The following is an 11,975-nucleotide window of genomic DNA, read 5'->3' on the forward strand; positions in this document are numbered from 1 at the left end:
CTTTAGTATCAACCTCAAAGAGAGTGTTTGGGCCCTTTGTCAACAAAAGCTGAAACAGGCAAAAAAAATTATATTAGGACTCTACGGCTTTCATAGCTGGGTTGTTTTGATATGGTAAATAAATAGAAGCCCCAGGGGAAGGTTATAATCAGAATATCATGAGACTGACAGGATTAGGTTTGTGCAGGAATGGGGAAATCAGGAGACTAAATAAGGAGGATGTTGTCCTTGGATGACTAGGTAATCAGTGTCTCCTACAGGAGACAATACAGATCAAGAATGTAATTAAATGGATTTCTGGAGGAGCCTCTCTCCCCTTACTGTAAAGTTTGCATAGGAGGATAATGAATTTCCTATGGCAGGCTCCTAACAAAATTATTTAATCTTGGACAGCATAGCAATACTTTAACATTCCTAATCCCACGTAATGTGTCCATAACCAAACTCAGAATTGTGAGAATCATGTACACAGAAGGGGAGCAAGTTTCTACATGTGAAAGACTGTCATTGGCCTATCTAATCCTAGCGCCAACAGCAACATTTCAAATTAAACGTAAAAAGAATGAAGGATGTTGATTTATGATCAGTGAAATGTCATTGCAAAAAATATGCAAGATTTATGCAAATATGCAAATATGGAAGATTATAATTTTGTACCTCTATAGTATAAATACTATATATAATAGTAATATTAAATATAGTATATAACAATACTATAAATAGTATATTTACCCCCTATATACCTATATACCCCCTGTGAAAACTCTTAAAATTATTTAGAAGGTTAGTGGAAAAATCTGCAGTAAATAATAAATGGTAACCTAAGGGAGAGACAGGTTTTAGATGTGATTTCTGATTTCTTTTCATCCTAAAATTTCCTATATTCTTTTATGACTAACCTTGGGAATTGAATACTTCAAAGTCTGAGGTAGGCACTTCATTCTTATGACTTTGTTGCAGCTATGAGATTTAGTTAAAAAAATACAGTGCTGGTGGCCTTATTTAATATCTGTCAGTACAGATAGATGACAACAATGGTTACATTATATTTTTATGCTTCGCTTTGCTAGTGGATTCCATTATCACAGCAATACATCTAAACTTTCTGCAGTGATGATCTTTCAACCACCCAGATACTAAGAGAAAACACATGTGGATGAAAGAAGTTCTGTCTCATTTATGGATTAGGCAGTAACTGGTTTCAGTAAGCTGTCAGCAAAATTCCCCGAGACGGACAAACTATTTTATCACGTACAGGAATGATGAGCACAGCTTGAGGTCCAGATGGATTTTGTTAAATTTGTTATATTAAAAGAGCACCCTGGTTTTCCTAGGCGTATAAACAAAGTTAGGTAGCTGATTTGTACAGGCAGTTGCATATATAACTACTCCAAGGAACTGGGTTTCATGTTGCCTCCTGCTCAGAAGTAGTAGGGAAAAAAATGAAGCATATTGGACACGCAGCTTGTGCTGTGTGAAATACAGTAATGCAAATGTAGTGGTTATGATTATGAATTTAAACAGATCCATGCCAGAATACTGGCAATCTGTATGCCAATCTTGGTTACACCACTCTCAATTTAGAAAAAGGCCTTTGTTTCAGTGTTCTCGAGGTTTCAAATATGACCTTAAACAGTCTACACCAAGTGCATTGCACTGACATAGGCTAAAAAATGGAATGTGTACAGTCATGTGTCCTCCTTGGTTAATGGAAAGGAAAGTGATGAACCAAGTCTCTTCGCTGTCCTTAGCTCTTCCCACTGCTGGTCACTTGCTTTTATTGAAGGGAAATAGGTAGGTAGCTCCTGCTTTTCCCACAACAGAATAATTGTCTAATGACTGCAAAGAAAAACTAGGAAAAGGTTTATTTATTCTTTCTGTTCTCTGTTTTCCAGTAAGGGTCTAAGCAGACAAACTGCTATTAGTCTAACATGATGTATTTTTATGTGTCTGGGAAATAATGCAGAATGAATTGCTTAATGTGACCGCACCAGGATCTGCAGTGGCTGACTTTCAAAAGGACCTTAGGGATTTAATTTTACCTTAACTGAGCTATCTTGCTGTCATGAAAATCAGCTTTGGCCCCATTTTGTTCTACTCTTCAAAGACACAAACATTACAGTCCTCATGGTTCCCAACAAAAGGAACTTCAGGAAAGAAGTTCTTTCATCTTCATTTTCCTGAAGTCTATGTAACTAGAGTATAGGATCTCTGCATACCAATTAAATCAGTTAACTGTGTACCTAAGCAAATAAATGATATCTAATAATGATGAGTAGCATGAATTAGAGAAGAGATATGTTCCTGTGATAAGCACCATATAGGTCATCAGGAAAAGTGGCTCTTCTTGCACGTGCCATTTGTTTACCTCGCATAGCTATGAAATTAATTTACACATTTGATATAACTGTCATTACATGCTTGGAATTACTGCAGTTTCAGGAGTTTTCCGGAGTATAACTGTGATATATTGACAGAACATTGTAAAAAATACACCTTCATAGCCTCCTACATATTAGTATTACTGTCACAGTTTCATTAGCAATTTTTTTCCCCTTAAAATTCACCTTAATGGCTATATTTTGAAACAGCATGCAAAAAAGCATCGGCACTGTTTGAAGTTCATTTCAGATACTTAGAAATTACCATCCGCAAAAGGGTTACTTCTTGCCGAGGGGAAATGACTAACTTTTCTAATAACCCTTCACACAGAAAAGGCACAACAATGCAAAAGCAAGAATGTATTTGCTAGATACTTCTTGCCTGTAGCCCATCCTCTCTAAGAAGATATCTAATAATATTTCTTAAGCTTAACATAAGGAAGGAAAAAGGGGTTTCAAAGCAGACTTTCAGTTTCTAAAACAAATGGTCTTTTCTGTACCTATAACACCTATTGGATAGAAAATATAAAAATGTAAATTGTAAAGCATTTTACAGGCTCTCAATAGCTTTTAAGTGGTTTTTTTTTTAACTTTTCACCTCCTATTTAACTGATTCACTACCAACCTCTTAGAAACTGTGTCTTTTACCTTCTTACATAATTCTGCGGGCTGGATCCCGAAAAACTTGTCCTTTACTGGCTGGGACCTGCCCTTGTGTGTTATTTAGTATGTTCTACTGTTCCTCCTCTCTGCAAAGTACCTGATGTTGGTCTGAACTTTTTCTTTAGGAACCTGTGACACGTAGTTACACTGATTTCTCCTGTTTATGAATTACCACTGCCACCTCCTCATGAATTATATTTATTTTTCTGCCTCCTGTTTGTGTTTCAAAATGCGACTGTTGTCCTTTCTCGTTGTCTGTTCTTACAGTTTCGAAAAGAGTGGTTTAGTTCAGTTTAGTGATGATTCTCATTCTGTACGTTCAGATATACTCATTGTCTGGCACTTGTCTCCCTTGCCACTCATTACTTTCTATGTTTCAGTTTTGATGCACTCTGGCCATAATTTTCACCGTTGCTAATCAAGATCATGTAGAACTTAATGGGAAGTGTTCCATTCATCCTTGTAGCATTTGAATCCAACTTTTCATATATTTTCTTTTGAAGGAATAGAGGCTTTATAATGTAATTATTTTCTCTTCAGACATTCTTTATTGCTCTACCCTTATTCTCCATAGAGATTCATTAATTCTTCTCATTCTCTGAAAATGAGATCTGACACAATTGTGTCCATGCAATTTTTCCTTTCCCAGGCCTGCCACCTATTCTGACGTCTTGCAAACATGAGGTTGCCTATAATTTTGTGTATATGGCAAATAAAATTTGAATAAATGTAAAGTAAAATGGGAGCCATATTGGATTATTGCAGTCTTCATTCTTTCTTTTGTTCTATGACTAATTTTCTTACCTATTCTGAAACAAAATTTTCTTTCCTTATCCTTATTTATTTTTTAATAGATTCCTTGATAGCAATGTGTGACTCAGTCTTTTCCTTGCATTCTTGCATTCACTTCAGTCACAGTTTTATATTTGTGCTGCTACTTTCTTTGCTACTGTCAGTCCTTCTTATCAGCTTTTATCTCTTAGTATTTTCACAGACTGTGCAACAAATGCGATATTCTACACATTGTTGTTTTGCAGGCATCAGTTAATGAAAAAACATTACATTTTGCAGCTGCTATGGAGATGACTTTCTTCATTTACCGAAAAAAAAATTACAAACCCATACACTTCCAAAGAAGCACAGGGGGTGCTGTTTATGACAATTAGCGCCCACGGAAAATGGATTAAAACAGAAGTTAAAAAATGAGCTTTTGTTATTTTTAAAATTCACCACACCTACAAAAGATAAATTAGCAGCTTAGAAAAATCACTTATATATGTATTGGTGTTTTGGTCTGCTTTTTTGAAAATGCTTATGGGAACATAGCTGAAATGTTGGTAGAATCTTTTGTAATTTCTTTATCTTCCATAGCTCTTTACTATGTTAGAGTCAACAGGGAGACCAAACAAAATGCTCACAAACGTACTTTAATTCCTTCAGTAAAAACAGGCTTAACTATGTGATAATTGTTTGACTGATGCAGGTTTATAGCAATCCCAACCATACTCTAGGATGTGTTGATGAATGTGGATTTTCTGGAAATCTATGAAAAGGTTCAAGAGATGATGAGTGTAGATTTGAAGAAGTGACAGCCTCAGGCTTTCTGGAGTCACCTTTTTCATTCCCTCTAGAAGAAAACTTTGTTACAGTCTTATTCTATCAACTGCAAAACAGAATAGTGGTGCACATTTCTGTGCAGATCATCTCATATAATTTTTTTCTAGTGCAAGATCATAAATGGTATGGAGATAAGGTCTTAAAAGGGTATGACTGGTCCCTAAGGGCCTAGTCCTAGTTCTGGCAGCATGCTGTTATCCACTTGGCTGATTTGTTCAGAGAAATTAGTGGGGTTTTTTAAAGACTACATTATTTTAGGTGAGCTACATGTCAGGTTAAGCACAGTAGCTAAGTAGCACATTTATTATTTTGTTGGTAACCTCTTTGTTTCTTTAATGTTGTGATTCATATATTATTTCATTAAATTCCACAAAGTGCATATACTACAAATACTGGGACCAGAGTGGGAAAGGTTTGGTCTCTGTGGTGGATGATTTGTTCTTATTACAAGTCACTGTGTTCTGCAAGAACAGAAATGTTGATGCAAAAGTGGGTTTATGAGCTGTGAACAACAGGAAAACATTGAAAACACAATTTTACTTGTACCTCCAAGCCCGAATCAGTTGGAGACAGACTTCTTGTGTAAGATGCCAGAAGTTCAAAGAGTGAAAAGGAGAAATGTCCACCTAATATAGAACAGATGACATGGTATGAGCTAGACCTGCCTAAGCCGTAGACGTTTCGTCTTGTGAATGAAAAAATAAATATGTGTTTAAAATATATGTATATAATATACATCTATAAAATATAAAATATAGATATATCTATATCTGTAAAATGCACATACATATACAACATTTATACATAAATAAATCACATTTGTTAAAAGATATGTATCTAAATATATGGTTACGTATATGTAGATATAAGCATATATTTATTCACCAGGACTGGACTAAAAAGGCAAAAGAAATGTCTGAAAAATATTGTTCATGGGAAAATTCAGGTTTTGGTTTCCTCCTCAGTGTTCCTTGGCTGTCCATTTGAGGAATTAGGGATCTTCTACCTGCCCAGACTATTTGGTATGGTGAGGAGCCTGGAAAATTTTGTTTCCTGTGGCATCTCTCCAGGCACACTTGGGATTTGGAGTCAGGTGAACCTAAGAATGTTATCTCTCTTGCTTTTTGCCAGGCAGGCTGATGAGAATTATACAGCCAAAGAGTTTATAAAAAAAAAAAAAAATACAAAGAAAGAAAAAAAAAGTCCATACAGCACAGTCAAGACCTTCTGAGGAAATTTTTATGTTGAAAATGCATTCTTTTTGAACTGTTTTTTTATCAGGGAATTGTTCTAATAGGAAAGTCTTGAACAGTTCTGGAGTGCAGTCACCCAAGTGATATAAATGCACTTTATAAGATCAACAGCTGTTAAAATTTAAATATGCCAGTAAGGTAGAAAGACTTTGATTACATGCTACAAACCCTTTGCCTTTTGTCTAATTTTAATAGATCACATAGCTGGCATTTTAGAACCACCATGCTACTCTTAACTTCATAGGAAAGTGACAGTCTAATGCAACATGATCCTTTTGAACTTTCTAAAGACTGTTAATAAAAAGTAGGCAATATTCAGGGTGACACTGCATGGGTTACTTTTTGAAGAAGGAGGTTAAAATATTTTCAGCTTGATTCATACCAGGTTTATAGGAGCTCCATCCTTCAGCTTTACGGGATATTCAGACTTTCAAGGAGCTGCTTCTTTCTTGATATACCATGCTATTTGTATGGCAGCAAGACAGACTTTCCGGCAGTTTAGTCCGGTGTTGAGCAGTCACTTGTCTTCCTTCTTCATCTTCTTTGTTCTTATTTGCCCATTTCATTTGAATATTTCACTTTCAGTGGGAGGGTATTTAAGAACTTCTAGTTTTGTAGCTTATGTTGACTTCCTAGGTTCCCCTACACTTTTAGGACTATTTCTTAAACCCTTTTTACCTGCCTGCAACTACATGCCCTCCATCATTTCCCCATCTTGGTGGAATCTGTTGCATAGCTCCCCAACGCAACGGAGTGTGCTGTATGGCCACATGGTGCAGCGCAGAGTCCTGGTTCCTGCAACCAACATGGCTGTAGTACAGCTGTGGTGTTCCCCATCAGCACCTCAGGGTCAGTGCAGTCTCTAACATCTCTGTGCCTTCCTTCTCAGTACTACCCCAGGTACCTCTGTGCTGAACCGCCCTTTCTGGGCCGTCTCGGGATGTTTTTTGCATTTTCTCACAGCATTTAGCCAAGGGATCAGCAACAGAAATTACCCACGGTCACCATTTCAAATTTGCTGTGTTGACTAGTGTTTCCCTGGTTTGTGAGAGAAAATATTGGGACTTGATTTCCACCTGGAAGCCAGTTTGCAGATTCCAGATGATTTCTAAGGATTTAGGATCAGATGCATGTATGCTATTTTACCTGTTTTGAACAGGATTTGCTTAACCAGGAGCATCTGCCTTCTCTTCCCATGTGCATTAGGTGGAAGAGGAGAGCTAAGCATAATGCCTGGTCCTGGCCCAGGTCCAGTGTTGTGACTGCCCCCAGCACTGCAACATGAGGCTGTAGGTCCCAGAGCAGCGGGGTTTCCTGCAGGCTCTGAAGGCAGGGATGGTCTCCTCTGTAGTTTGTATGTCCCCATCCTGCCAATGCACTGTGGCTGGGCTTTGCAGGCGACTGCTGTGGCTCCTCTGAGGAGTCAAAGCCATGAGCATATTGGGGAAGACTGCTGGTGGGAGTACTATGGCAGTGGAAAGGGTCTTGGGAGCAGACAGCTGAGAATCAGAGGCTTTCAAAATCCCCCCTTTCCAGCCCTCTGACAAATAAATCTTTCCTTGTCCTAAATGCTCTGGCATTAAACTTGTACTGTCAGGTTTGTTAATATGCATTTGCTGCTGTATTGCAGGCACATATTTCTTATACCTTTGTGTGGAACTGTAAGCATAAAAACTGTTTTAAGCAAACCAAGTTTGTTTTCCTGACTGCTAGATGATATGCACAGACAATTATCTGGTAGGATAGAGGGTAGCAGGTAAATATTAATTTCTACATTGAGAAGAGTGGCTAGATTAAAGTCTAGCCTGCAACTGTGTTGTAGTTCACATCTGTAACGGTGGGGCCAGCAGTTGGGAAACAGGCATCCGTGCAAAGCCTTAATGGGTCTAGCACATCCAGTGCTAATGGAGAAGGGAAACCCAAACTCGTTAGGAACTTGATGCACCTGTTTTATGAGCTGTTAAAGTTCTCTTTTTCCCTTTCATTTGTCACATTACTTTGGAAAATAAATTTACTCAGTCACAGTGGAAATGACGCTTTACTGACGTTGACACATCCATCAATGCTTTTCAAGCCTGTCTGGAAATTTTGAAAGTAGTCTACAGGCTGATGTTTCATGAATTTGTTAGTGGATGGAGTCCCAAGTAACAGGCATAGAAGGAAAGCATTCTAACAAGCAGTTCCAGATAGGTGTGTCATGCATTTATTGCTATTAAAAAAAAAAGAGAAGAAAAGGTGCCATCTGTCTATGGGCTAGCTTATCAACAACTCGGCAACATCACTGAGATTAAGCTATTTGATCTTCCCAGTTACTTTGGAATTGTGTTGTTTGAAGTAGAAAAGCTACGATACACTGTGGCAATGCATCCTATTCACTCTGTTCTTCCAGCTCACTGTCCATGTTAATTGTACTGTGTGTCATTTTACCTTTTACAACATAAATGCACTACGGTTTTATTTGACATACCATTTTTCTCACAAACTTCTTAGTTTAGTCAAAGTAGATAACCAGCTAACCATTTCTAGATTCCTTCATTTTAAATGTGTTGAAAAAACCACGAGTGGAAGATCTCATCAAAAGGTGGGCTGTTATGCTAGCCACAAATTTAGCAACTCCAGCAAAACAACCCACATTTGCATCACAAGTCCAGACATTATTAAGAATGATAGCTGTAAGTAAAATATAATTCAATATACTAATGACTAGATAGATTAAAATATATAAACTGGAATTATGATGATACTATTATTATGAATTTATTATAATTCCCACAGAAGTTATGGTCATATAAAAAAGCACTTTGTCAGCATTACTGTGAAGATATACGTCAGAGAACTGAATTGAGCAATTCCTTTTTGCCCTCTTAAGACAGAAGTAATCTCTTTTTATATTCATCATGTGCTCATGTGCCATTTGTAATTGGCAGGCATGGAGGCAATGCTGAACACTTTGCTGGGGCTTGATTTGGTGAAGTAACAATAATCACGCATCCCATTCAAGTCTCACGTTGTCCCTTGGCTTGTGCCTTCCCCTTGCCCCCTCTTCACAGCTGCTGTACCAGTATGGGAAGACCTTTCTCCTTTGAGGGCTTCTCCCATCTGCTCTATATGCAGGCTATCTGCTTCAGTAGACCAGCAGAAATTGCTTAACACTTTTCTGGTAGACTCAGTACCACCAGGTGTTTCTTGTAAGTGCTGTCAGCCTATAAAGCCAGGACTAGAGCGCTGTGGTTTCTGCTGCTACTCAGAAGAATTGGTGGAAGATGTGGAACTGTAAGAGACAAAAGCAATCTGGGACTATCAGAGTTTCTACTTACTCAGTTCTCTGTCACTTCCTCAATAATGCAAGGAATTTCATGTTGTGATTGCACCTGGCTTAGGCACCTGTCTCTATCCCTAGGCTGTGTGGATCCCAAAGGATGCACCTGTTTATAGTAACTGAAATTACCTGGCAGGAGGCCTTACCTTGACTGTACATTTGACATATCCTATATGCAAGCATCTGAAAGAATAGAGACATACATTTGCTCCTTAGTATTGACACATTTTTGGGTGTCAAAAGGAACATACGGGTTTTAGCCCTGTAGCACGGCCTATCTCCTGTTGCAGAAGTACTACTTGGATGCCTTAATAGCCAAAGGTGCATGCTCCTATGGAATTTAACACTGAGTTTAAGCACATGTCAGGGCTTTCCTAATGAAGCCTCTGATTCATTGCCTGGGTAATGCATTGCATACATGACCTGTGCTGCTCTAACAGCAATGAAAATTATGATGGGGCGCTTCTTCCATGCAGCTCTACTGTCAGGAGGGTCACCTTTCTTTAGCAGGAATTTTTCTGAGTCCTTGTTGGATCTGGTTTAGCAAATTCATTCCTAACAGCCAGACTGTGAACCCAGTCAGGTTGCTGGAGAAACTAGTGCTTAGTAGTTATTATAGATTAAAAAAAAAAAAAGGCACAAAGTTTTGAGGTGTGCTTTATGTGAATTGAGCTAGACTTCAGTAATTCAGTCACTGGAAATTTGTCCGCATTGTCTATTCCTAAGATAATTTCTAGCAAATGAGACAAGTTATAACAATATCCATTATTTCATAATCTGTGCATTGCATCTCATAAAAAATCTGCATGTTTGCATTATTTCATATTTTTGCCAGTTAATTTGTGTTTTCTGTCCATGTTCAATTTGCATTCATTAACTCATAGTTTGCTGGTAAGTGTGTTCTTTCTATACATGTTCAAAGAAATTCTTTAATTCAATTTCTCTGTTTCTTCTCATACAGTCTCACAGCCAGATATGCAACTCAGTCTAATCACAGTGGAATTGCAACCAGTCAAAAAAAGACTTCTAGGTCAGTTAAATATCTCTAATTTATTGCTTGTTAGTGGTAGTCAAGCAAGTATATGCCCATTAATATTTTATCCTTTGGACATAAGCAGACATCAAACAATGTGTTTTTATGTTATGCGTGCCAGCTTTGCAATGATGAGCTTTGCCATGGGAAAGCCTTGTGTGGACTGGAAGGAGCTGATTTGTACTGTATATTAGTAATATTTCTGGTCGTTATGTATCCTGCATCTTTGTATCCTGCATGTAAAATACTGGATGTGAAGGATTAGGTGGTGATTTTAGTGCTCTCTACTCTCTGGCTCAAATCCTTACTTTAGTCATGAGTGAAAAGAAGTTTGGGAGTCCATCCTAATTCTCACTAGCTGTTTTGCATGTATCGCAAACCCACCTGAGAAGTTGAGTTCACAGAGCCAAGTTCACGCAGAAGCAAAATGGAGCAGGAAAAAAAGAGCCACTTCCAAGACTTCTGCTCCATCACGAGTAGCCTGCACACAGACCCCGCTAATGAGATGCTTTGTTTTGGCAGTGAATTTAACAGAGCTGTGTGTAGGAGCTGACCTGTTTCAGATTTCATCAGTACTTTTACTTTATCACTTCCATGAGCACTAAAATCTACAAGCCAGGCTGCAGAAGAAAGAAACTGAGGTCTAAAGCTTAATCTTGGGGGTTTTTGTGGGGGATAATTAATGTGTTCATTAATTATACCTTTGCTGTACAGTTCATTGCTGAGAACAATGAACTCTAAATTGCATAATCTACAATAAAGATTGCATTTTGCAGTATAGCACACTAACACAATTTGAGTTGCTGGTGATAGCTTGGAATGAGCTATACCACGGTCCGGTTGCTTTGCACTTGCATTTATAGGTCTTCGGTTTTCCTTATTGCTGATGCTCCTGTCTTGTCCACATTCAACATGTCGGGGTTAACAGTCTTATTGTCTAATACTTTAAATCTGTGGCAGTGTTTCCGAAGCCTGTTCAGAGGTATGTGACTTGTCCCTTATTTGTTATTCTCCTCTTTGCATTTCCTTAGCTGCTTAACATGATTCTGCAAGAGCAATTTAAAACCTGAATTCAATTAAAAAAGACAGCAAATGAGGTAAAGTGGAAAGTGTGTAGAGCAAATGACCTCATGTATAACGTGCTTACTGTGGCAAGTTCTCGAATTCTGGCATGCAGAATATATGCAGAAGTATTTTATATTTTAACAGAACAGATGAGTTTCCAGTGTTGCACACGCCTTCTCATTGCTTTTTTCATTACCTTTGACAAGTGATCTCAGGGCTCTTACTGCCTGTCAAATTAGGGTAATGAGAAGGAGCAAATGGATTTTTAAGTTTGTTTTAGTGCATTCTTCAGGGAACAGAAGATCACTCGAATTCATGGGTCACGGTAAAGGTTAGCATGCGTACAGCTGCAGAGCAGAGACAGTCTGCTCTGGGCTCGGCACAGAGACTAGTAGGGCAGGCTGGCGGCCAGAACGAGCCATAAAAATAACTAATGGATTAGCTCTCTGAGGCTTAAATTGGTAAAGGAAGAGAACGTGGAGCTGTTTACATATGTTCGCTAATGAAAATAAAATGATATGAACATTTCTGTTATACCAGTATATTCAACAGAAAGAAGTTTGGAAGAAATCTAACGTTTTGTAATTCTTTGTAACGTGATTTTTTTTCTCCCTTCTGCTGCTGTTCTTTCATAATGTAGGGAA

The 11,975-nt window shown here is 38.0% G+C and overlaps 1 protein-coding gene across 2 annotated transcripts in view; it reads left to right on the forward strand.

Annotated features, from left to right (window-relative positions):
• NAV3 (neuron navigator 3) overlaps window positions 1–11,975 on the forward strand; it is a 273,197-nt gene that overhangs the window by 118,146 nt on the left and 143,076 nt on the right. For both annotated transcript variants that reach the window (XM_009646282.2, XM_009646283.2), the window contains exon 6: window positions 10,195–10,263. In XM_009646282.2, the coding sequence (XP_009644577.1) occupies window positions 10,195–10,263 (69 nt within the window). The remainder of the gene's footprint in view (window positions 1–10,194; window positions 10,264–11,975) is intronic.

Source organism: Egretta garzetta, unplaced genomic scaffold (assembly GCF_000687185.1).
Source record: "Egretta garzetta isolate BGI_Z169 unplaced genomic scaffold, ASM68718v1 scaffold68, whole genome shotgun sequence".
In the NCBI taxonomy this organism is placed as follows: domain Eukaryota; kingdom Metazoa; phylum Chordata; class Aves; order Pelecaniformes; family Ardeidae; genus Egretta; species Egretta garzetta.